Source organism: Sorghum bicolor, chromosome 9 (genome assembly GCF_000003195.3).
Source record: "Sorghum bicolor cultivar BTx623 chromosome 9, Sorghum_bicolor_NCBIv3, whole genome shotgun sequence".
NCBI classification, from domain to species: domain Eukaryota; kingdom Viridiplantae; phylum Streptophyta; class Magnoliopsida; order Poales; family Poaceae; genus Sorghum; species Sorghum bicolor.
This window is the reverse complement of record NC_012878.2, coordinates 56,042,027-56,067,615: the sequence shown is the minus strand read 5'-3', so window position 1 is coordinate 56,067,615 and position 25,589 is coordinate 56,042,027. Positions and strand designations below refer to the sequence as shown.

Here is a 25,589-nt window from a genome sequence, read left to right as displayed (position 1 = left end):
CGAAGAAACGGAGGAAGCGTGAAGAAATTGGAGAAACAGCCAAACAAGCTTTCTGAAAGATTGCCAATCATCACCAGTTGGTGAACATGTTTGCGTTGCTCCTTGTTGCGGCTTGAGTATAGATCGATCTATGTGATTCTGATCTGTCCCTTTGTACACAAAGAAGCATGTAAAAAGCCATTAAATTTAAATTAAACGGGTGGCAAACTTTTCCGAGCTCCAACAGGAATTGGAGCTGTTCAGTGTGAAATTTCCTGTTCCAGTTCCAGACCGAGCTTGTTCATGGAAGGAAGAACAGAAACCGCAAAGCACGATCAAATTCATGGGAGTTGGCACGGACAGCCTGACACCTCGATTCACTTGTGCAGTTGTACTCTTACACAATCATCTCAAATGTAATTCTGTCTGCTACCAGTAGTATGAATTGCACCCAGGACATGAGACACATACATACATGATCACAAAGAGGAGGATGGAGGGGGAAAAACTAACAGAAGAAAGCTACCAAATTTCGGACCGTGTTCCGATCGCCGATGGTACCGAGGCACGTACGCACAAAGATCAGTGGCGCCTCCCCTTGGCTTTGGTGCTGCCGCCGTCCCTGCCCTTGCCTTTGCCGCCGCCGCCGCCGAAGAGCCTGCAGAAGCCGCAGACGGCGACGCGCGGCGACGGCGGGTCGAGCGCGGGCGGCACGCGCCCTGTGGTCCTGTACCCGGCGTGCGCGTGCCCAGCCGAGCGGCTGCGCTCCACCGCCCGCGCCGCGCCGCCGTCGTCCTCCGCCGCCGGCTTGATCTCCCCCGAGATGTTCTTGTCGTCCCACACCAGCCCCGACGAGCCCGACCGCCGGAACGTCTCGCTGGACCGCTGCAGCCCCGCCATGCACCGAAGAGGCAAAGAGAGCCCCCGGCCCCTAGCTCGCCCGCGCGCGTCTGTGGATGGTGATGGCGAGGGCGAGGGCGGGGCGAGGCGGCGTTGAAGTTCTGCGTGCAGCGGTGCAGGTAGATGTGGATAGATATACGGCGGCAGTACTGTACAACTGTAGACGCCGTCGTCGCCGGGGGCGGTTGCGAATGCGATCAAAAAGAAAATCTTTTTATGAGGGGCACGAAGGAGGGAACTGAAAGGGACGTGTGCGTTTGACCCAGACGAATGAATGGAATGAGCTACGAAAAGAAAAGAAAAGAAATGCCCGCGGCGGCGTCCTTGCGATCGATAATGCTACTCTGATCATGGCCTGCTGCTGACCGAACGATCCCGATCCCCCCACCTGCTCCGTTTCCTTGTGACGTTGGGCGTCCGTTGCGACTTGCGATTCGCGGGGGCGCGGGTGGCCAGCCGCCAGCCAAGCACGCAGAGCAGCGGGCCAGCGGCGACGCGTGTTCGGGGAAGGAGACGTCGGAGTCGGATGCGCCCGCGCGCGGGGCCTGATGAGCCTGACGGTCTTTCTTGTTTCACCAACCGTGCAAGCAAGCAAGGCAGCAGCCGCCAGCCGCCCAGCCGGGAGGGAGTGGCGGTTCGGGCACGCGGCTGCTGGTCCAAGAAGGTGGACCAGCTGCTCCATGGAAGGGACGAGGGAGAAGGGCAAGTCAAGGTATGGAATGACATCAATATCATCGTCCTTAGTTTTGGTCACGGTCAACCTGACCATAAGTATACTCCTATGTTGTTTACTCCCGTTACCTACAACTACTGCTTGACAACAAACTTCTTGGCAAGTCACTCTTCTTGGGGTTGCCGCCTTGCCGGGTTCGGCAATGCACGTTGCCGTTGTATACGATGGCGACGAAATGGCATGAGGTCTAGTACGTACATACTCCTACTGTGTGTACTTACAAGCTAACATACCCAACCCGATCAACATGCGTGTCGCGTGGCGTCGTGATCTATCTAGGAAAATGCGCAGCCTACTGGTGGGTCTCACCAACACCTTGGTCCGGTGCGCGGAGTCGTCCCTGGGCCATGCATGGTCCCGGGTCCGGCGAGGTCCCCGGCCGTACGTCTCGTTCCCAACTTTGGACGCAACGCAATTCCATGACCATGATCCAATCAGGCATTCAGGCATAGCTTGTGTCATGTCGATTTCAAAGGTCGATCGTTGTCATACGGGAACGGGACTGCACAAGTGCACACAGATCACGTTCCTCTTGAGAGCTAGAGCGCACACGCGGGCTCAACGGCACGGCCCACTTGACTGCTAGTCCATTTCGTTGAGAATGGACTTTGTACTGTCTGACAAAATGCAAATCCTTGCTGTTTTGTCTAACAGAATGCAAATGTATAAATGTTTGTTATATATTTTTGGTTCGTTGGGCTTTAGAATTGTTTACTGGTTATAATTATAATATATATATTGTTCATTCTAACTAGAAAGGAAAATCATGTTTAGTTTTCTTCACAATGATCAATTTGCCAAACAAAAAAAACTTCAACAAACAAAGTTAATATATTCGCTAAAAAGCATTGGCCCAATTGTTTTTGATGAGGCGCCTCTCAAGAGTCAAGAGCATGAAGATCATGTAGTGATAGTCACACCCTCCGTTCTAAATTGTAAGACGTTCTAAATTGTAAGACATTTTTTTCTTATATAGGTACATTGATTTTTACTATGTATTTATAAGCACCATCCATTCCAAATTATAATTTTTTTTTTACTTTTATAGGTGCATTGATTGTTACCTATATATCTAGACATGGCGTATAGCTAAATTTAATAATAAAAAAACCCTAAAACGTCTTGCAGTCTTACAACTTCGAATGAAGTACGTTAGGTTACTTTTTGCCATACAGATAAGATCTCAACAGGCCACTGCATCTACATGCATCACACTTGAAACAAAGCTTTGGCACTACCGAAGCAAAGGGGCGGCTGCAGCTTATCAAGAAAATGGATTTGCTACCGAAGTCGTTTTCTTTCCAATTACAAAGCAAAGACAACCTTCATCTTTGCTTATGCCTGGGAACATCACATCTTAGCAGCGGCAGTTCAGCCTTTCAGGTAAACCTCTAGTACAGAGTCTACAGTGTACAGGCTATAAGCTCAGGCCAACCATGGAAAGGATAATGGCACAGCTCCGGAACCGGATAAGGAACCCCAATACAACAAAGCAAAGTGAGACCCTTGGGATTCCACAACAGCACAGCGCTAAACGGCAATGGGTATGTACAGGGTACAGTGCTATTGTCTGGGCACTTCGTCCATCAAATCTGGGGTTTCAGGAAGCATCTGGTTAAGCCACAACGGACAATATTCATCAACACATCAGGCGGAGCAGGATCATCAAGCCCTCCTCCGGCTGCCACCCATCGGGCTTCTAGGGCTCCCTTGGTTGGAGAAAGGATGCCTGCTCTGAGCCATAGGTGAACTGTTGCCACCAGCTCCATGATTCATGAGGCGACGAGGAGAATTATTTCTCATGCTTTGTGTATCAGCCTCAAGTTGCTTAGCCTCCTCTTGTAACATAGATAGCTAACATATGTAGGTTCAATGTTAGTGCCTTACAACGCCAAGAGTTGTCAAAAGATGCAAGCTAGTCTACTCACCCGAAGTTCATTTTCCTTCAGGCGATCCTGAAGCGTAGTAACAGCTGGACTCAAACTATTGAACAAAATGTGAACCACATAAATTAACTGATATTATGCAGTATATTTAGCTAAAATGAGACAAGGAGACTGTGCTCTTACCAATACTCCATTAGTTTGCAGAGAGAGGAGTTGTATGTAGATGTATGGTGAATGGATGTAAGAGGGTGAATTTTCCCATCACTGCAACAGACGGATAAACATATTACCACATGAGAAAACATGGGATTTTGTTTATAGTATTGTCAAGAAGGAACTTGAGTTACCAAATATTTTGTTGCATAGCTTGATTATATGCTGATTGCTCCTCTTCAAAGAGGACTCGTTGCATATCGCAGTAAGAGGTCATTGTGGTGTCCAGCTTGAGGAGATACCTTGTAGGGAGCACAAAAAGTGGAACCTCCTTCCCTCTATACTCTGCACCACTGTTGGCAAAAAAAAAAAAAACATTAGAAACTAGATGGTTGTATCAAACCACACTGCCTTTGGTAAACCATCCATGAATATGTATCAAATAAAAAGACATTTCATCTTGGACTTATTGTACACAATGAACTTAAATACCCTCGATATCATGAGATACATCATAAGGTGGCAAGGAAAATACATGCCACAACAACCACAACAACAACAACATATAGGGAACATAGAACAGCAGTACAACACAAGGGCACATTTTGTTTGCTCATATTTAGTGTACTCAATGGTATAGATATAGACATGAAGTGTCAAAAAAGCATCATGGAGTCAATAAGACGAATGCTGGGAAAAACACAAGCCACTACACCAATAGTTTCATTAAAGAAGGCACTTGTGACGATAAACAAATGAGAGAGGCTTCTTTATTTTCTTTTTTGAAAAGCCATGAAGAGATTTTTTTATTTAAAAAAGCATGAACATGTAGGAGGAAGTCAATGTATCTTTGCATTGACAAGAAGGCCCCTGAATTGGAGCCAAAGAGGGATAAAACCTGGTTGACATGAAAGTACATTTTCAATTAATATTAAAACACAGAAAGCCACCCATGTTTGAGCCATAGAGGACTAGAACCTTTGGGTGATGAGACTATGAGAGCATGCATACTAACAATGCCATGTTTCAATCGAGAAAAAAGAAATTAACAGCTCAGAGAGTCCTTAGGGAAAGTAAAGTTGCATAAAATGGAGTTAAATGATACTACAAGGTAATCCCAAGACTACAAGGTAGTGTACAACTACACTTTGCTTACGAGTTAAGATTCTCAATATATACATCAATTGTTACTGTAACCTTTCAAAGAAACAAAATGATTTAGATTACACATTATTTGGATACCTTATGTCCATAGTTGACCGGTGCAAAGCCTCCTGGAGGCTTGGAGTCATATCTGAATCATATGGATCAACAGACGCTTCTTGTGTGTTATCAGGATTGTACAGAATGAGAGCATTTTCTCTGGGTTGATAACTTGTGGAATGACTGGTGTCAGGATGAGAGTAGAAATCCATAGATCTTCTCCAGGCCTATCGCAATCAGAAATATGTTTAGTTAGTTTGCCAGTATACTGTATACAAATAAGTAGGCACATACATAGAACTGCATGAAATAATACTCCGTATAGCCTAAGGTCTCAGGCATGAAAACAAGAATCATGAATAATTGAAATGCATCGATTAGCAGTGTTGAACCCAATTGAGCCATTTGACGACTCAACAAAGATTTACTAAATAAGCTAGTAAAAACACAGTGCTAATAACATACTGTGTATACAAAATCTCTTTTCTTATGAAAAACAAGCTTACTCCACAATTATCACAGCACAAGGCATTACATATTCTCACTAAATGATACTTGTGAGAGACACAAATTCAACTAAGCAACATGGCCCCAGCAAATACCAGAACAGGCAACAAAATGCCCCATTGATAGAATTGGCAGACAAGCTTGCCCCCAAAAGATATGACACAATAGGTTCTTAATCACAGACAAATTATTCACAAGTGTTTATACTCTACACTGGAATGTGAAAGCAGTAATGAAATTAGACTACACATGACGGTTAGAAATAACGAGGCCCACTTTTCAACTGCAATCTGACACTCCGCTTCTAAAGGTGCCTACAGAAAAGGCACTCAAGTTTTTTTTTCCCAACAGGCCCCACGCCTAAAAATGTGGAAGGCTACATACTCGGTCTCAGATGGTTGTCTTTTATCAAGATGAAATAATATGAAATATGGGTGCTTATCACTTCCTGTTGCAAACCCTTCTAATAGACATATATGTGTACATGTGTACTGGGCAAGTGCCTGGGCGCCTAGCGCCAGCCAGCCCCTGTGAATGTGATTGGGCTGATTGATTAGATTAGAGAGATATGAGGAGATCCTGATTGGTCCTGTTTCTATAAACCTCAAGATCTCCTCACCCCCTATATATGTAATCTCCCTTCTCAGTCAATCAATTCTACACACTTTCATGGTATCAGTAGTCTAGGATTCTTTCCTATTCCACCCTTCCACACCCAGCGCACCTTCCATTAAGAAGACATGGCATTCTATGATTTTATCTACTAGTAAATACTCAGCGAATTGGAATCTAAAAATGTACAGTTGTAGGCTTGTAGACAAACCAAAAACACAATATAAAATGATGGTAAGTAGTTATTAGGAATATGATTTAAGATTTAACAAACCAATTGAAATGGAGCAATAAAAAGATAACCATGGAGGGTATTAATTACTCATGCGATGGCAGCATCCAAACAAGCGAGTGAAAGCAGAAGATAAATATTTGACAAGATAAAAGAACATTTCAGTAATTTATTTTTGTAAGGCTACAGTTAAAATTTTCTTAATCAGCAGTGAATAGTGTTCGAGTGGTGGTGCCATCTAAGCACCATAAGGCGCTTCTTAATTAATCGAACTGAACCTGATCATTTAAGTAGAAGGGAATCTGCCTGGAGCTTCAGGACACAAACAGCACAGCTACTTAACTGATTAACGTGGGTCAATGTTTAAAGCTGGAACTAACTTCCATATCTAAAAATAGTTTCAATCAAAAAAAGATCCCTAAAATAATGCTTACAGCAGACCAGACATATTCAACTCAACAACCAGCTATGCATTAACTAACTGTTATGACTTGGGCGATGTATTGCACAGTTAATCTTTTCCCCCAGCTTTCCAGCATCATTTATTGTTTTAGGCATTCTTCTTCTAGCAAGCAAAATATGCACAATTTCTTGCATTATGCACAAAATATAGGTGTACCAGAAAAGACCATGAAATAAATGCTGTAAGTACATGTGGTATCGGACTAAACCTTGTTATTCTTTGAGGCCCTGGAATCCCCTGTGTCCTGTTCCATGCCTTCAACCGATGCAGAATGTGAAGCAAACGCATTATCTGATGAGCTACAGGATGAATCAAGGTCAATGACTGGAGCGATGGCAAGAGGAAGGGCATGCTGTTGTCCACCCTCTGACTGAAAGGCAGTCACTTGGATTTTTCCAACCTGTGTGAATATCAAAATCCAATTAAGCAATTATACTAATAAATGATACATGTACTCCAAACAGGATGTGAACATGTTATTCATATGGAGTTTATAAGCATTCATACCTTTTGAGCATCTTCACTAAAACAAGAAAATATCAGGCCCACAAAGCCTGTATCCAGCAACTGAAACATTGCTTGGGTACGAACATCTGGAAAATACGACTCATGGGAGTTAACAAAATATAGTTTGAACTTATTGTATATGGCAAGCATCTCACAAGAGAATGAAGAGAAAAGCTCATAAAACAGATATACTAGTGAATTCTCAAGACCTCCATACTCCATAGTACCATAGCCACCATCAAATGGTCAACAATAGGACCCTCTGCCTTTGTAATGAAGGAAACTATATGTCACTGTCATCTTGAAGCTCTGGAGCAAAGCTAATGTCTATTTTTAGCATGTTCCCAAGCCCGAGTACTCAAAAGCAAAGCTACTTAGTGCCAAAGGCAGCTATCATCCTTGATATCTATTATCAGAAATGGCAAGTGGACATCAGTAGGAACCTAGTAAGGGATAAATCACTTAAAAGAGTGTGCTCGCAAATAACAATATCATCAGGAAATTCCTAAATCATAGATGTGAACTGACACATATTTGACAGCATTACGGCTATTCTAGGAGACAAATGCCAACATCAAACCGAGGGCACTTGAGCTACTTTATAAGCACAAATGTGCAACCCTGGGATGAAAATGATTCGCCGGGAGGAAATGTGAATTGCTTACCTACATGGGACGGCAGAACGGTGATATGTGGGTGCGAGTGGTACCACCCGATCACCCTCGTAGTCCTCTTGATGGTGGCCGTCATTTTGTGCGAACAGGAGTTAAGTTCAACCCCCAGAAAACTCAATACCACTCCACACAAAACCAAAGGGAGAGGAACAAGCAAAATCTCAGAAAAGAAAAAGGGAGCGGAGAAAAGGATATCTCGGCTTGCGCGGATGCGGCGGCGAGAAGCTCGGGGTTGACCTCGACGCGGTCCTTCTTCCGCTCGCACCTCATCTGCGGCGACGCCCCCCATATCAGGGCCGTGGCGCCCTTGCTGGAAAGCTAGAGGTAGGCAAGTAAAACCAACCACAACCACGATCCCGTCAGAGGAGAAAACCAAAACATCCATCCCACCCAAGCATTCCTGAGATGGGGAAACGGAAAGGATCAGGTGGGGTGCGACGGACCTCGATGTCGCCGAGGAGGAGGCCCATGACCTCCTCGGTCTCGGTGGTGAGGGCGTGGGAGAGGCATGTGAGCCACACCTCCTCGCCGATCTTCACCGAGGACAGCGACATCTCCGCCGCCGCCGGTTGGCTGGGGTTTCGGGCGGCGGTGGACTGGTGGGTGCGGGGCTCTGCTGAGCTCGGGCCTTTTTTGGGGGAACGGCTTACGGCTGCGTGCTGCGTCGCGTCGCTGGCGTGGCTTGTGCGGCGTGTTTCACTGCGGGGTTGGGCCCACGACACGTTGTCCGGTGTGGGGTCATGGGTCCAGTGCGGCTAGACCGGTCGAAGGCAATGCAGGTGGGGCCAGAAATTTGGATGGGAAAAAAAATCATTTTTGCCTTCTAAACTCATTGCTGAAGTTTTTTCTTTTTAACTCAAAAAATGTCTTGTTCAGTTAGCGAATAATTTTATTTTATTTGGCAATTAATATTTAATTACAAACTAATTAAATTTAGAAGATTCATCTTGCAAATTATATACAAACTGAATCATTAGTTGTTTTTTATTTATATTTAATACTCTATATATGTATCTAAAATTCGATATGATGAAACTTTTATGAACTAAACAGGGCCGAAGCAAAAAAAAATTACAAATCGATACAGCCTCCAGCTTACAAATCGAGAAGAAATCGGTCACCGTCACGTCCAAGTATTCTCTAGAGCTCTCCCCCTTGACCACAACAATGACTAATTAACCTCGCCAATTAATAAACTTCCACTTAAAATTTGACGTGCTTCTACATGGCTATGGATATGGAAAAAATAGCTATCTTGGCTCAACCGGACCTGGGGTCTTGTTTAGTTCAATTTTTTTTTTTGCCTAAATAATAGCTATCTTGTTTAGGCCTTATTCCTTTTATAATAAAAAATGGTAAACACGTGATAATAAGATTATAAAACAATGAAAAATATCTCGCGTCAAAACACCGAGCAACCGCGCCCAAAAGAAAAGAAAAAAAAGGAGCCGGCACAGCTTAACTGGCCGTGTTTTTGTTGGGCCGAGACCCAGCGCGTGGGTAGATGGAAATGGGAGCCTCGTGGTCGTGTTCACACTTGGATTGCTGGGGACGGTCCGATATGGCTGACTGCCGAGTAACGTCGAGGACAACACGTTAGGCGATCTGGTTCGACGTTAGAGGATCCGACACTGTTGCCAAAACCTCTCCTTTTCTTCTTCCTCTCTGTTCCGGATCGGAATCCGCCGCCGCCCGGCGGTCTTCACCCGAGCACCCACCAATCCCGTGTCTATATTTGGCCGCGGCCGCTTCTTAACCCGAGAAACCACCCTGCCGCCCGATCCGCCTGTTCATCCATCCTCATTACCAGCTCTGCCGCCTGCCACTCCTTTATCCTGCGATTTGCCCCGACCGGCAACCACCGCTGCGGTCATCGCCGCCGCCTCCTTGCTACCCAGCACCCACCGGGTTCGTCGCCGGTCACCCTTGCAATCTCCGCCTTGCTGCCCATTCCACCCACCGGGTTCGTCGCCGGTCACACTTGCAACCGCCCATCCTCCACCCGCCGTTGGGGCACCGTGCGATGCGGATGCCTCCATGTAGCCGCAACCGCAGGCCCGGGGCACCAGGTAAGCGCGCCACCGCCGCTTTCCGCCCAATTCACCGCCGCCGACTAAGCTTTCCCATTTCTGGGAAAGGTTGGTGCGGGCGGCGCGGGTTGCGCGCTTCCTGCAGTGACGACCGCCTCAGCGCCCTCACCGACGACCTACTGCTCCTCATCTTGCGCCGCCTTGACACCCGCACGGCGCTAGCCACCGCGACCCTCTCGAAGCGCTGGAGTTGCCTGCCCCGCTGTCTCGATGCCCTCGATTTCAGGGTCACTGACATACTCCCGGCGCGCTACTACCAGTGGATCAGTATCCACGGTAAAGCCGCTAATTATGCTTATGGTTTCGGCGTCGATCTCAAGGTGCTTCGCGACAACATTAAGCGGTATGAGCGCCGTGCTATGCGTGCTATGACCTCATCCATCAACAACTTTCTCGACGCAGATGATGATCAGGACAGAGGCAGTCTAGGCCTCCGGAGACTGCGGCTTGATTTCTTTCCTGGTCATTGTTCAAGTGGCATCAACCGATTGATAGCTAAGGCTGCTGATTCGTGGGGGGTCGAAGATCTGGAGGTTTTAGTTAAGAATACATTCCAGCAACATTTTGCCCACAGTTTTCCTCACCATGGTCTCTGCTACAATCCACACAACTCCCGACTAAGAAGTTTGAAGCTGGCAGCCTGTTACATTCCGCCATTGAAGGGCTTCCATGCGCTCACCAGCCTGGTCTTGCAAGATTTACCGGACTCCACTCCAACCGCAGCCTATGAAGCTATTTTCACCTTGTGCCCGCAGCTACAAGCACTGCACCTCAAGTCCTGCATGCTGAACCAAGGTGTTGTGGCCGTACACGCCCCCAAATCACTGATCAAGCAACTTATCATGGAGCATTGCTGGTTTGGGCTGATCAAGTTGTACACTCTGCCAATGCTCGAGAGCATGGCTGTTCTACAAACTAATGTGAGTTACGAGCTTAGCTCCTTCCCATACCTCACACACTTGAATATCGCCTTTCACCGTGGTGTAGCAAAAACCCGCTGTGTTCGTGTTGGAAATCATTATGATCTCAATCAGTATCTTGGAGGAACCCCAGGAATAAGTGACCTTATTTTACGCTTCACTGGATATCATAGATGGTTCAAACCTTGGAGCCCTACATTGTTGTTCCCTAAACTCAGGAGGCTTCTGATTGCTGATGTGCCTTCATCCTGGGATGTCTCTTGGCCCGCCTCCTTATTGAGGCGGCACCATGCCTCGAGTGCCTTCACATCCATATTACCCCTTGGGAGGAGGAGCCTCATGATGACATTTCGTGGGAACCCTCTGAGTTCTGCCATAATCAGCTAAAGGAGTTGGTGATAATTGGTTTTCAGGGAACGGAGAGACAGATTTACTTTGTTAACTTTGTTATTAAAGTATCAACGTCATTGCAGCTTGTTTCCTTGTACAAAAATGGACATGTTCAGGACAGGGGGCGCTGGGACTGGGACATGGTGACACAGCAATACCGATGGGTTAATGAGGAGAAGGTTAAAATACTGAACCAGATTGCTGATAGTGCTCCTTGCGCTGCTACACCCGTTCAAGTGGTTCTGGAGTAGTCTCCAACATGCGCAAGTTGAATAAATGCATAAATTCTGCTCCCAGTTTGATCTATGTAATTTATAAACCTGTTTCAAGGAGTTCTGAAGTGATGTCCTGTGTGTTGAATCAATTGCATAAGTTATGTCTTATGTATGTGTAATTTGTTCTTTCAATTTAAATGATGTATCATGTAATTCTCTTACTGCTCAATTGATCCAGTTATTATTTCTGTACTATACTGCATTTGTTAGCCTGTGTATTCTCTTCTCTAGTATTCTGCAGTTTACATGTTGGCATCTTATACATTTAGACATTATGGACACAAATTCTAGTCAGTTCGAGCATATGTGATGAAATTTACCGTTCTCATTCAGTAAAACATGTCCTCTGCACTGCATTATGAAGTACTGATGAAGAATGCATATGGTGCTGCAGTGGCTCTGTAAAATAACTTATTTATTGTACTATTAAGAATTTTATAGCAGAAGTTTAATATAACAAGTAAATTTCTCTAGTTTTCATCTCAGCACATCCATACCAAACATCTTGAAGTATGAATTGATAGCAGCACAAAAAGTTTGGCAGGATCCATCTATAGTATCGGATTTCTAATTTTATGTGCCATTTTAGTTTGCAATGAGGTGCTTATTACTCATGAAAAAGGAACTGTGGCGTGCTGATTCTATGAAGGAATTCCCTTCCTCTATATGATGAGCTGTCTAACTGTGTTACAATAATACAATATATGTGCCATTTGTTTGTGGTCTTAAGGCAGAAAGGTTGCTTGTCTGGGGAACAAATAGGTGACCTACATTTGTTGTTTTAAGAGCCTTTTACTTGTATGGCCCTGGAAAAAATCCCTCTTCTTTTAAGAGTACAAATTTTTCGTTTCATCGTAATCCAGTATATTGTTATCGATTAAATGTTTTGTGTTGCAGATGATTAAGCAATATTATTATTTATTACTATTATTTTCTGGTCCTTTCTTATGCTTGTGGATACTATTAAGTTTAGAATTGGCAGATCTTTTTTTAGTTTGCATCATCCTTATAGTTTCTTGTTATGGTTCTAACACACAAGTCGTTATGATAACCCTATAAGGATCCCTGCCTGGTCAAATTTCTTCAGCATCTAGTCTATTGTGCTTCATCTAGTAGGTTATTGTCACGGGCGTCGAGCCCCCGACTAGCTGGACCGCGGCTACGTAGCTCGTAGCCGTCGGCCGTCTTCTCCAGTGAGGTTATTCCCTTCAACCGCAGGCTTCCAGAGAGATAGGGAGATTAGGGATATAATTCTTGCTTAATTGTTTGTCACATGATTACACGAATATATAGCCAAAGGCCCAACATAAAAGAGGAAGGATACCCCTGATTCTAGGAACTTCTAAAACAACTAAACAATCTAATAAACAATCTAATAGGAAGGATATTCCTGATTCTAGGAACTAATCTAAGTTCCTATCTTTAGCCATTAGGGGCTGGCCCTTGCAGCGCCTGGCCCGCGCGCCCAGCCTGCTCAGCCCCGGCCCGCTCAGTCACGCGGTGTATGTGCGCTCGCACATGACATCTCTCCCTGCCTCGAAGTCCAGCTCGTCCTCGAGCTGAAATGTAGGAAACCGAGCACGGAAGTCATCCAGATCCTCCCAGGTGGCCGAAGCTGTCGGCTCTCCTTGCCATTCGACAAGCACGTGGCGCACTCCCCGGGCCAGCTGAGCGTGAGTCACCCGGGCAGGGGCAGGCACCACAGCCCCGTGCAAAAGCGGAGGTAACAGCAGCGGAACGGCCGGCGGAGCGTCGACGAACTTCTTGAGGACACCAACGTGGAACACATCATGCAGTCGTGCGCCGGGAGGAAGCTGTAGCCGCACCGCCACCTCGTTGATGAGTTCCACCACCTGATACGACCCGACGTAGCGCGGCTTGAGCTTCCCTACTGCCGAACATGGAAGAGATGCTGTTGCGCGCTGTCGATCATGGAAGAGATGCTGTTGCGCGCTGTCGAACATGGAAGAGATGATGTTGTGCGCTGCCGAAGGCAAAGTAGGGCCCAATCGCTGACCTAGAAGGACACCGGCCGGTGGTGCTGGTCGTAGACGCACTTTTGTACCGCTTGGGCCTGTTCAAGGTGAAAGCAGACGTCGTCGAGGAAGGCAGCGCGCTCGTCCATCTCCTGGGCGACTGCAGCGACGCGGGTCTCCCCGGGCTCATAAGAGCGAATGGTCGGGGGGGTCTCGGCCATAGACCACTCGAAACGGTGTGTCGCGGAGAGAGAACTGAAAGGCGGTGTTGTAGGTGTACTCCGCCCATGGCAGCCAACGAAGCCACTGTCGGGGACGGTCGCGGGTGAAGCAGCGCAAGTACATGACGATGACCCGGTTGGTGGCCTCGGTTCGGCCGTCCGTCTACAGATGAAAGGCGGGCGACATGTAGAGCTTCGTCCCCATGAGCAGCATGAGCTCCTACCAGAACGTCGAGGTGAACACCGGATCGTGGTCCGAGACGATGGAGTGCGGGGCACCATGGAGTCGAACGATGTCGACGAAGAAGCCGTGCGCGACGGACTCGGAGGTGGAGGGGTGCGCCAAGGGGATGAAGTGGCAGTATTTGCTGAAGCGATCCACGACGGAGAGGATGACCATCTTGCCTTGAACCTTGGACAGTGCCTCGATGAAGTTGATGTCGATGTCGGCCCACACGGTGGACGGAATCGGCAGCGGCTACAGTAGACCAGTCGGCCAAAGGTGGTCGAACTTGTACTGCTGACAGGTGACACAGGCCTTCACGAACTCCTGCACCAAATGACGCATGTTGGGAAAATGAAAATCCCACCGGAGCCTGTGGAGGGTGCGGTGGATGCCCTCATGGTCGTCATTGTGAACTGCGGCTAGGATCTCCTGCAATAGTGGCGACGCCGGGGGATGTATAGGCGGCCGTTGATGGCGACCATGCCGTCCACCAGCGCCCACAAGGCGGTGCGGGTGCCGGCCAAGATCTCGTCGTGGAAGGCGACCAGGGGCGGGTCAGTGGCCTGGGCGTGGCGGAGGCACTCGATGAAGTCAAAGCGGGGTGCTGAAATTGCCATCACCTTCCCTTCGACATCGACGCGGCGAGAGAGGGCGTCGGCGACGACGTTCATGGCGCTCGACCTATACTCCACTGAAAAATCGAATCCTAGGAGCTTACCAATCCAATGGTGCCGAGGAATCGTGGCGAGGCGCTGATCCAGGAGGTATTTCAGTCTGAAGTGGTCGGTCTTGACGAGGAAGCGCCGCCCACAGAGGTACGGGCGCCAGTGTCGTACCGTCGGGACGAGGTCGATGAGCTTGCGCTCGTAGACGACTAACGAGCGGTGGCGAGGCGCCACAGACCTACTTAAGAAAGCGACCAGATGGCCCTTCTAGACCAGGATTGCACCGAAGCCGAACGTCGATGTGTCGCACTCGACGGTGAATAGCTTGGCGAAGTTGGGCATGGCGAGGACGGGAGCGGACGTGACGGCGGCCTTGTGCGCTGCGAAGGCCGTGGTCGCCGCTTTGTCCCAAGTGAAGCCCTCCTTCTTGAGTAGAGCTGTCAGTGGTGCAGCAATCACACCATAATTGTGGACGAACTTGCGAAAGTACCCGATGAGGCCGAGAAACCCGCACACAGCCCGGGGCGAGTGTGGCGCCGGCCAATCATGGATCACCTGCACCTTGGCCGCGTCCATGGCCACCTCTGTCGCGGAGATGACATGGCCGAGGTAGGCGACGGAGGAGGCACCAAAAGAGCACTTAGAGCGCTTGACAAAGAGCTGGTGGCGGCATAGTTCGTCGGGGATGACCCGGAGGTGGCGAAGATGATCAACCCACGTCTTGCTATAAATCAGAATATCGTCAAAAAAATACCAGGACAAAACGATGTAGGAACGGAGCACGTTGTTCATCAAGGCCTAAAACGTCGCTAGGGCGTTGCACAGCCCGAACGCCATCACCAAAACTCGTACAGGCCATCATGTGTACAGAATGTCGTCCTGTGCACATCCTCCGGGCGCATGCGCACCTGGTGGTACCCGGACCGGCGGTCTAGCTTGGTGAAGAACTTGGCGCCATGGAGCTCGTCGAGTAGCTCGTCAACCACCAGAATCAGGAACGTGTCCTTGATGGTGAGCGCGTTCAACGCCCGGTAGTTGACGCAGAAGCGCCACGAACCACCAGGCTTCTTGACGAGGAGGACAGCCGACGAGAATGGCGAGTCGCTGCGGCGGACGATCCCTTGCTCAATCATGGCGGCACATTGCTGCTCGAGCTCATCGTTGTGTGCGGTGGGGTACCGGTACGGCCGGACGACGACTAGCTGGGCGTCGGGCTTGTGCAGAATACGGTGGTCATGCGCACGCTTGGGGGTAGACCAACGGGGTCCGCGAAGAGCCCCCCAAATGAGAGCAGTAGCGCCTCCAAGAGCGGGCCGGCCTCCATTGTGGCGCCTAGGGTTGGCACCAATGGACTAGCCACACCGGTCCAGGAGACGGGACGCTAGTGGTGCCAAAAAGACATGTGTCGGTGGCCGAGGTCCCAAACAATGGGCCCCAATGCACCCAGCCATCGGGTGCTGACGACGATGTCGTACCCGACCAGTGGCATGCATAGAGGTCGGCCGGGAACGACTCGCTGTTGACGAGCAGGGGCGCATCACTGATGACGCCGGTGCAAGTGACCCGCTCGTCATTGGCGACCAAGGCTGTGAGGCGTGGCGGAGAGGTAGACCGGAGCGCTGTGTTGCCGCCTCCGAGATAAAATTATGCGTGTTGCCGGAGTCGAGGAGGGCGAAGAGGGACACAGTGTCGAGGGCCACAACGACCTGCATGGTGCCTGTCATGGGAACCCCAGCCATGGCCTGCAGGAAAAGCAGGGCGCCTGGGCGTCTTGTTTCGTGTCGCCCACGGTGTCTACGGTGTCGCCGATCTCCACGCCTTCCAGGAAGAAGATGCGCCGGCAGAATCTATTATGACCATGGGTATACTTTTCATTACAACTAGGAGAATGCCCCGCGCGTTGCTGCGGGAATTACCGATAAAATTATACTATCATAATATATGTTAGTGGATGATTTTTAGTATTCTAGCATGGACAACTAAATATATGTTAGAAAATAATGTGGTTTGCTAATGTGAATAACATAGATGCAGGATAAATGATATGTGTTAGTTTGATTTATTAGTAGATAATGATGTAAACACTTTGCATGCCAGAGTAATGTATTAGTGAGATGGTTTAGTGGATGTTGATGTGGACGCTTTGCATGGCAAGAGAATTAGTTAGTGGATTGCTCTAGTGGATGATGATGTGGATGCTTTGCATGTCAAGAAAATTAGCTAGTGGGGTTTATCTATATAAGAGATATAGATTAAAACAGAGACCCAGACGGCTCTGTTCCGCCATCTCGTCCGGGGTGAGGCGCTTCGGGTTGCCCTCGCCACGGCCCTACTAGGCGGCCACCTAGGAGCAGGGAGCGCCAGCGGCTGCTGGGGCGCTGGCCGGAGCGCGGGAGCTAGGAGTAGGCCGCGCGGGGGCGCCCGTGGGGGAGGTGGCGACTGCCGGTCAAGCTCCATAAGTTCCACTTAGCGTGCCAGGCTCATGGCGGTTGCAAGCGACTCCGGGTTGTGGATGCGGACGTCGTGGCTAAGCGGCGGGAGGAGTCCGCCGGTGAAGAGCAAGACGCGCTGAGCCTCGTCCACGCGACCTACGCAAGGTAGGAGGGCATGGAAGCGGTTGGAGTACTCCTCCACGGTCCCTGTACACAGCACTCGGCGAGCTCGAACAACGGGGCTGAACGGAGAGGAGGCCCAAACCGTAGGTTCAGGAGCTCCTTGAAACGCCCCCATGGTGGTGTGCCCTCATCCTCCTAGAGCTGGACATACCAGAGTTGCGCAACGTCCTCCAAGTTGTACGATGCCATCCACACGCGCTCCTCCACCATAGTGCGCTGTTGGCGAAAATAGGATTCACACTTGTTGATGAAGAGCGTCGAATCCGTCTTGCCGTCATAGCGGGGGAAATCTAGTTTTTGGAATTTCGGAGGGGCGATCCAGATCGCGTGGCCCCTCCGAGCGGCCGTTGGTACCGTTGTCCGACGACAAGGCCGACTTCTCCTTCATGGCCGCCATGTCGGCCTTCATGGTTGTCATCTCCTTAGAGAGGGACTTCAACATGACCACCACATCGGTGATGGTGGGCTCGCTCATGGCTGCTGGCTGCGGTGCGTGCGCGGTTGAGGACTGCGGCGATGGTGGGGGGCTAGGGTGGTGGGTGGCGGTTGCAGAAGAACTGGTGGAGTGGGTGCCGGGTGGGAGAGGACCGACGAGACCGTGATACCAGGTTGTCAAGGGAGTCGAGCCCCCGACTGGTTGGACCGCATCTATGTAGCTTGTAGCCATTGGCCCTCTTCTCCGGTGAGGTTATTCCCCTCAACTGGAGGCTTACAGAGAGATAGGGAGATTAGGGATATAATTCTTGCTTAATTGTTTGTCACCTGATTACACAAATATATAGTCAAAGGCCCAACATAAAAGAGGAAGGATATCACTAATTCTAGGAACTTCCAAAACAACTAAATAATGTAATAGAAAGGATATCCCTGATTCTAGAAACTAATCTAAGTTCCTATCTTTAGCCACTACCCTTGCAGCGCCTGGCCCGCGCACCCGGCCCGCTCAGCCGCGTGGCGAAGGTCACGGGCACGTCGGTGCCTGGTGTATGTGCGCCCGCACATGACAGTTATATTCTTAAAGACAAATGTAAATTCTTCTCTGGCCTTCACATTTTTTTCCTTCCACTGATCTAAATTAGTCTTTTTCTAAATTTATAAACATCTGCTACTGGTAAGATCTCTAGTTAGCTGTCATGTACTCGACTCCAACACAAGATGCCTAAGTTTTTGTTTTGTTTCTCCAGGTATACATGGACATTGTTCTATACCTCTCTGAACCATTCCAGCTTGCTCACCATACCATGGTAGTGGCCTCTGGATGCTTTGATAATGTTGCCATGCATATGGTGCTGCTGTGCACAAATGGCTGCCATAGCCAGTATGATTTGTCTCAGCCTGTTGTACTTTTTCTATCGTTTCCCCTTCTGTGATTGTTTTCTTTCCATAACTAATATATTGGTTGTTACAAGAAGTGGCTAACCTATAGTTTGACTCGACCTAACAGGCCTATGGTTGGACCATTCTTGGAATCATTTACATTTCAAATTCGGTTCTATCCAGCATGTTGTCTTTTTGCATATTGTTTCATAGTATGTTCATGCCACAATACAAGAATTGAACAGTGCTGTTGTTTGTTCGTTTCTGAATTTCACCTTTTGATTTCACGACCTTTCTGCCTTCTATTATATATAATCTGAACTAATCAAGAATACACTTCTAACATGTGGATATCATATCACATAAATTGGATGACAAAATTCTGGTAGATCTGGTGGGCATCAAAGCGTGCTTTTCTCATTAGGATTATAAAAAGAACATTCTGGATAATAATTGTCTCTCCAAACTTTTTCCTGAGGCTATCAAAGTTCTAAAAGTAATGGTATAATCCCTTATTGATATACTTCTAGCAGAATTAAGCTTTATTTTCTGTATTTTAGGTTGTAAGTAGTAACACCATCGTAGTTCCTTTTATTAAAAAAAATCCAAAGCAGGACATTTCAAATCTGATTAGTCTACATTGCTTCATCTACATACACTTTTACAGTCGGCTTCCCTCTGAACCAAACAATTAATTACACAAAGAAAACTCTATTAGCTACGGGTGTTCTAGCTGTTGGTGGTATTTATAAACAACAATAACATTTTTCTTCATGTTTTGATGAATATTTAAGGTCAGAACATATGTTCGCTTAGCCTGTTATTCAACGCAGCTTGAATTATGTTTTTATAAGGCACACGATGTATGCTTTGATCCATTAGCAATGAATTGTGATCCACTTCAGAATCTGACTATGAAAAAAAAATTATATGTTCAATCGTACTCAAATCGAGTCTTACAGCATCTTGAAATATGATTGTGGCTGGCATTTACATCTGAAAGGAACTCTGGCTTTTAACAAATAAATATTTTTTGGCTAGCTCAATGGTTTTGCCAACTCTAATCTAAACAAAAGTGTTCATACCCCATGACATGTTTCTGAAACGAATTCATATTCAACTAATAGATGTTTTTGTTTGACTGGCTCCATGTTTTTCCCTTCAGGTGGATATTTGTGATGATGTGCTGGGAGAAAAAATATCTAGTATTCTAGATCTCCTCATGCCTTGATAATTACCTCCGGTTTCTTCAAAAACTGTATGGGCATTGTTGCTTTTTTAAACATCAGAGGGTACATAATATGTTCTCTTGCTGGCAATACCAAATTACACACAAAATATGATGCATTCATATGATCTGTTCGAGGTGGTTGTACACTTACAACCATATATAACCAAAAGCTATTCTCGAAAAACAAACCTACCAGATATCAGCATTGAGATCCTGATGTCTGCAGAACAAAAGAACAAAATATAAAGCTTCTGTGCATAATAGGACAAGGAAAATCATCATTTACAAATATTACCATTACTAGTTGAGAGAAAGTATTGATGCTCAAGTATGGTTCACAATCATCGAATGCCGCTTCTATAGTTTATTGTGCCTTCTAATAAAAGAGAATCAAATAATTACATACAACTATATTTTTGTACCATTCAATACAATTGAATAGAATATACATTTTTTGTGTTGGTAGCAAACTCTGCCATTAGAAAACAAAATTGATTCAGTGGTGAATAAGTAAAATCTATCTCATCTCATGAAGAAAAAGGAACAATCAGGACATCACCCACCTATTTTCTTCCATCTCATCAATATACAGATTTATTTTTCATTCAATTCAAGCAAGACTTGGTTCAATCAGTTTGGGCTCATCTACAGGAAGAGATGGAAGTGTAGAGTTGCTCACGTGTTCTTCCATAGTGGCAGCCTATGGAGCAGCACCAACCGATCACCACGACGGGAAATTTAAATATTTGTCATCCTTCCGGTTGGCTCCTCTTGCCAGTTTTAGAATGACAATTATAAATTTGTGGCCCAATACCATTTTTTGCGTCATGCCAGTCCAAATCAGCCTTCCACGGTGGATCAGGCATGAGAAAAGACATCTCTGCCTCTGTCTTGTTATTCCCTGAACCCAACCCTTGAGCCATCTCAGCCCGTTCATTCCCCACCGCTGTTTGTTGCTATTTTATAGTGATGTAACAACAATATGAATGGAAGGATTGTATATCTTGGCAAGATGTGTTTATAGATTTTGAAAACCTTGATAAGATGAAACATCCACATCAAGTTTAAATCAGCTAAATCAAATAAATATAAAACATCCACAAGAAAGGCAAAGCATTAGCTAAATAGTCCGCTGATTTAAAGGTACCCTGCAGGAAGGGTTTAATGGCTGTCAAAGCTAGGGCAAGTTATAGCAGTTGTGTCCAACAACATTACACCTAGGGGCTATTTAACAGTTTTGGCCAAAGGGCCATTTAACAGGTTTTGACCAACAAAATTACAATATGGGCTAGTTATCAGTAACTTAGCCAAACATCCAGAAAACAACACAAAAAGAACTTCTTTTCATGTCCATAACATTTAGATGTCTTTCCTGATTTTTGAGGCCAATTGTTTCTTCCTGGGTGTTATCTTCTTGGCAACAGGCTGCACAACTTGTACCTCGACTGCTTCAAGTGATAGTCTCTTGGAGAAAACACATTGCCTAACTTAGGGACACCACATCTCCACAACATTATAGACTACAACAAAAACTATGTGTTATGCTTTTATACCTTTGAGTTGTAGGACCATTTGGAGTTCCTTGAAGTGGTTCAGGTGGCGGCTCAATCTGGAGAGGAACAGGTTCAGGTGGCAGCTCTCTATTGGCTGCCCTTGATGCTGTTTCAACAGCTTCTAGAGCTGCTCTTGCTTTGGCTTCAGCTTGCTCTACTTCTAGCCTTGCCTTTATTGCTGCCTCCCTGGCTACTGCTGCTCTTATCCTCGGGGTGGCTTGTTCAGGTGCTGGTGCTTCCCCTTTCTTTGCCTTCTTCCTTCCAGCCTTCACACTTGTCTTGCTAGTTCGTTTTCTACAAAAATAACAAAGTCAAGTTGCCATAATGTAGCCATGAAAGAAATCAAAATTAAGACTTACTTTATACCTTTTCTTAGAGCATCTCTAAGGGACTTTGCAAATGAATTTTGCATTCGGTGTTGTTTGCAAAGTCTCAAACTCATTTGCAAAGTCTAAAAATAGTCCAACTCCAAGGGACTTTGCATTTAGACTTGGCAAACCCAAAGTGTGGACGCGCCCGCGTGTTTTTTTCCTTTGCGTCATTTTGACGTACGTCGTGCGTGCCAGTCGCCGCCTAGGCTAGGTCGCCGCCAGTTGCCGCCCAGCCCAGGTCTTCGCGCCAGTCGCCGCCCAGCCCAGGCCGCGTTCGTCGTTCGTCGCCATCGTCGTTCGCGTCAGTTCGGCTCCATCCACCTCCGTCCTCCACCGAGGGAAGGTCCCTGCGAGGGAAGGTCCACCTCCGTTCTCGCGCCGTGGCCGCGTACGTCGTCGTTCCTGGACACGCGCAAGTCTCTGTGGTCGCGCCGCCAGTTCGGTGCGTCGTCGCGAAGACACAGGGAGGCGCGCGACACCTTGGCAGCGGAGGAATCCTTAGCGAGGAAGCTGGAGGGCGGGCGCGTGACACCTTGGCGGCGGAGGGATCCTTGGCGAGGAAGCTGGAGGGCGGGCGCGCGCGGTAGGGAGGGTGGGCGCGCACGGCAGCTGGAGGGACGGCGGGCATGCGCGGCAGCTGGAGGGCGGGCGCGCGCGGTAGGGAGGGCGGGCACGCGCGGCAGGGAGGGCGGACGGGCGTAGAGAAATCACGCGGGGTGAGGGGCCGGGGGGAAGGCCGAAATTGTAGATGCAAAGTGGTGGGAATGTTTGCATATATGCAAAGCCTCAACCTCTATTTGCAAAGTTAACCAAATTTGCAAACCTTATTTGCAAAACCATTGGAGGGGTATTTTCTACTTTTTTTGCAAATAAGGCAATGCAAAGTTTGTTTGCAAAGCCCTTGAAGATGCTCTTAGAGCATCCCCAACCGTTTTGCAAATAGACTTTGCATTTATGTATTTGCAAAAAATTCTTAAAAACACCTATCCAACAGTTTGGCATTTAGAATTTGCAATTTTATTAACTTGGCAAAAAGAGGGAAATGATTGGCATATATGTCAAGCCTGTTCACACTTGGCATTGAGAAACTGGCGCGAAGTCCGTGCGCGGCTACGGGTTGAGGTCACGCGAGTTTGGCGACATCCCGCCGCCAGACTTTTCTGCAAACTGCCCATCGGGTCTTCCATCATGGCCAGGTACTCCATCGATGCCCTCCCAATTGTTTGTGTTTTTGCCTATCGGTCTTCCATCAACGCCAGGTACTCCATCGATGCCCTTCGGATCGTTTTTGCCGGCAAAGACTCTAGCCGCCAAACTTCGAGCGGCTATGCACAAACGCCGCGACCTCAACGCCTCGGCGGAAATAAAATTGCCGTGAACATTCACCCGACACGCGGGGAGGAGAAAAGCTCGGCAAAAAAATTGTGTAGGTCCATAATTTTCTTTTTTGCCAAGTGATTAATGCCAAACCATTGAAGATTGTCTCTTTTCACCTTTGCCATATTTTTTTGAGACTTGACAAACTTTCTTATTTGTCAAACTAATTATGCAAAACGGTTGGAGATACTCTTACTTCCTCCTAGTTGGCACCTCCAACTACCTTGCCTATGACCATATTCACCACATCCATATTCACCACATCTTTTAATTTCTCCTTGACGCAGGAGGTCGCGAGCGGACGCCGCCGCCCAACCTCGCCCCTTGCTGGTGGCCGCACGCCGCCGCCGGCTGTCCGCTGCCGACCGCCCGGTTCAGCTCCATCCACGCAGGCCTCCTCCACCCTCCAGGCCCCCTCCGCCTGCCGCCCTTCCCTGGCTCGACGGCCTAGGGTTTGGGGCGGCCGAGCTTCCCACCAGCGGTCTCCTGTTGGCCCAACGCAAGCAGGCCGTCCACCACCGGGTTCGTCGTCGGTGACACTTGCAACCGCCCATCCTCCAACCGCCGTTGGGACGCCGTGCGATGCGGATGCCTCCATGTAGCCGCAACCGCAACCGCAGGCCCGGGGCACCAGGTAAGCGCGCCACCGCCGCTTTCCGCCCAATTCACCGCCGCCGACTCAGCTTTCCCATTTCTAGGAAAGGTTGGTGCGGGCGGCGCGGGTTGCGCGCTTCCTGCAGTGACGACCGCCTCAGCGCCCTCACCGACGACCTACTGCTCCTCATCTTGCGCCGCCTCGACACCCGCACGGCGCTAGCCACCGCAACCCTCTCGAAGCGCTGGAGTTGCCTGCCCCGCTGTCTCGATGCCCTCGATTTCAGGGTCACTGACATACTCCCGGCGCGCTACTACCAGTGGATCAGTATCCACGGTAAAGCCGCTAATTATGCTTATGGTTTGGGCGTCGATCTCAAGGTGCTCCGCGACAACATTAAGCGGTATGAGCGCCGTGCTATGCGTGCTATGACCTCATCCATCAACAACTTCCTCGACGCAGATGATGATCAGGACAGAGGCAGTCTAGGCCTCTGGAGTGTCCGAACACTGCGGCTTGATTTCTTTCCTGGTCATTGTTCAAGTGGCATCAACCGATTGATAGCTAAGGCTGCTGATTCGTGGGGGGTCGAAGATCTGGAGGTTTTAGTTAAGAATACATTCCAGCAACATTTTGCCCACAGTTTTCCTCACCATGGTCTCTGCAACAATCCACACAACTCCCGACTAAGAAGTTTGAAGCTGGCAGCCTGCTACATTCCACCATTGAAGGGCTTCCATGCGCTCACCAGCCTGGTCTTGCAAGATTTACCAGAGTCCACTCCAACCGCAGCCTATGAAGCTATTTTCACCTTGTGCCCGCAGCTACAAGCACTGCACCTCAAGTCCTGCACACTGAACCAAGGTGTTGTGGCCGTACACGCCCCCAAATCACAGATCAAGCAACTTATCATGGAGCATTGCTGGTTTGGGCTGATTAAGCTGTACACTCTGCCACTGCTCGAGAGCATGGCTGTTCTGCAAAGTAATGTGAGTTATGAGCTTAGCTCCTTCCCATACCTCACACACTTGAATATCGCCTTTCACCGTGGTGTCACAAAAACCCGCTGTGTTCGTGTTGGAAATTATTATGACCTCAATCAGTATCTTGGAGGAACCCCGGGAATAAGTGACCTTATAGTACGCTTCACTGGATATGACAGATGGTTCAAACCTTGGAGCCCCACATTGTTGTTCCCTAAACTCAGGAGGCTTCTGATTGCTGATGTGCCTTCATCCTGGGATGTCTCTTGGCCCCGCCTCCTTATTGAGGCGGCACCATGCCTCGAGTGCCTTCACATCCATATTACCCCTTGGGAGGAGGAGCCTCATGATGACATTTCGTGGGAACCCTCTGAGTTCTGCCATAATCAGCTAAAGGAGTTGGTGATAATTGGTTTTCAGGGAGCGGAGAGACAGATTTACTTTGTTAACTTTGTTATTAAAGTATCAACGTCATTGCAGCTTGTTTCCTTGTACAAAAATGGACATGTTCAGGACAGGGGGCGCTGGAACTGGGACATTGTGACACAGCAATACCAATGGGTTAAAGAGGAGAAGGTTAAAATACTGAACCAGATTGCTGATAGCGCTCCTTGCGCTGCTACACCCGTTCAGGTGGTTCTGGAATAATCTCCAACATGCACGAGTTGAATAAAATACATAGGTTATGTATGCATAAATACTGCTCCCAGATTGATCTATGTAATTTATAAACCTGTTTCAAGGAGTTATGATGTGATCTCCTGTGTGTTGAATAAATTGCATAAGTCATGTCTTATGTATGTGTAATTTGTTCTCCCGATGTAAATGATGTAGCATGCAATTCTCTTACTGCTCAATTGATCCACTTATTATTTCTGTACTATGTAGCACGTGAATCAAATACTGCACATGTTAACCTGTGTACTCTATTCTCT

General features: G+C 47.8%; 4 protein-coding genes and 1 pseudogene across 4 annotated transcripts; 2 read left to right on the top strand and 3 right to left on the bottom strand.

Moving 5' to 3' along the window:
• On the bottom strand, window positions 298-1,170 carry LOC8061086 (uncharacterized protein At1g15400). Its single transcript, XM_002440121.2, has one exon. It carries the CDS (start codon window positions 877-879, stop codon window positions 562-564), a length of 318 nt encoding a protein of 105 aa, XP_002440166.1. The 5' UTR covers window positions 880-1,170; the 3' UTR covers window positions 298-561.
• LOC8068998 (lys-63-specific deubiquitinase BRCC36) lies at window positions 2,840-8,507 on the bottom strand. Its single transcript, XM_002440120.2, has 10 exons — window positions 8,293-8,507; window positions 8,045-8,167; window positions 7,841-7,928; window positions 7,176-7,261; window positions 6,877-7,068; window positions 4,894-5,081; window positions 3,846-4,004; window positions 3,682-3,762; window positions 3,541-3,595; window positions 2,840-3,466 (listed from the first exon to the last, which is right to left on the bottom strand). The coding sequence occupies exons 1-10, from the start codon at window positions 8,401-8,403 to the stop codon at window positions 3,278-3,280; spliced, it is 1,272 nt and encodes a 423-aa protein (XP_002440165.1). The 5' UTR covers window positions 8,404-8,507; the 3' UTR covers window positions 2,840-3,277.
• Window positions 9,477-11,719, top strand: LOC110430120 (annotated as a pseudogene).
• LOC110430489 lies at window positions 19,965-22,327 on the bottom strand. The gene is made up of 3 exons (XM_021448201.1): window positions 22,065-22,327; window positions 21,329-21,622; window positions 19,965-19,995 (listed from the first exon to the last, which is right to left on the bottom strand). The coding sequence occupies exons 1-3, from the start codon at window positions 22,325-22,327 to the stop codon at window positions 19,965-19,967; spliced, it is 588 nt and encodes a 195-aa protein (XP_021303876.1).
• Window positions 23,326-25,578, top strand: LOC110430242. The gene is made up of 2 exons (XM_021447546.1): window positions 23,326-23,710; window positions 23,780-25,578. The coding sequence occupies exons 1-2, from the start codon at window positions 23,659-23,661 to the stop codon at window positions 25,300-25,302; spliced, it is 1,575 nt and encodes a 524-aa protein (XP_021303221.1). The 5' UTR covers window positions 23,326-23,658; the 3' UTR covers window positions 25,303-25,578.

What these genes read in the sequence shown, in the direction of transcription:
- LOC8061086 (XM_002440121.2), bottom strand. Translation starts at nt 879, where the DNA reads ATGGCGGGGCTGCAGCGGTCCAGCGAGACGTTCCGGCGGTCGGGCTCG.
- LOC110430489 (XM_021448201.1), bottom strand. Translation starts at nt 22,327, where the DNA reads ATGCCCGCCGTCCCTCCAGCTGCCGTGCGCGCCCACCCTCCCTACCGC. An exon ending in GCCACGGCGCGAGAACGGAG is followed by an intron (nt 21,623 to 22,064) that starts GTGGACCTTCCC and finishes TTATTTTTGTAG; the next exon opens with AAAACGAACTAGCAAGACAA. An exon ending in AATGGTCCTACAACTCAAAG is followed by an intron (nt 19,996 to 21,328) that starts GTATAAAAGCAT and finishes TTTGTTCTGCAG; the next exon opens with ACATCAGGATCTCAATGCTG.
- LOC110430242 (XM_021447546.1), top strand. Translation starts at nt 23,659, where the DNA reads ATGCGGATGCCTCCATGTAGCCGCAACCGCAACCGCAGGCCCGGGGCA. An exon ending in CCGCAGGCCCGGGGCACCAG is followed by an intron (nt 23,711 to 23,779) that starts GTAAGCGCGCCA and finishes TTTCTAGGAAAG; the next exon opens with GTTGGTGCGGGCGGCGCGGG.
- LOC8068998 (XM_002440120.2), bottom strand. Translation starts at nt 8,403, where the DNA reads ATGTCGCTGTCCTCGGTGAAGATCGGCGAGGAGGTGTGGCTCACATGC. An exon ending in GGGCCTCAAAGAATAACAAG is followed by an intron (nt 5,082 to 6,876) that starts GTTTAGTCCGAT and finishes TGATTGCGATAG; the next exon opens with GCCTGGAGAAGATCTATGGA. An exon ending in TGCAAACTAATGGAGTATTG is followed by an intron (nt 3,596 to 3,681) that starts GTAAGAGCACAG and finishes TTTGTTCAATAG; the next exon opens with TTTGAGTCCAGCTGTTACTA.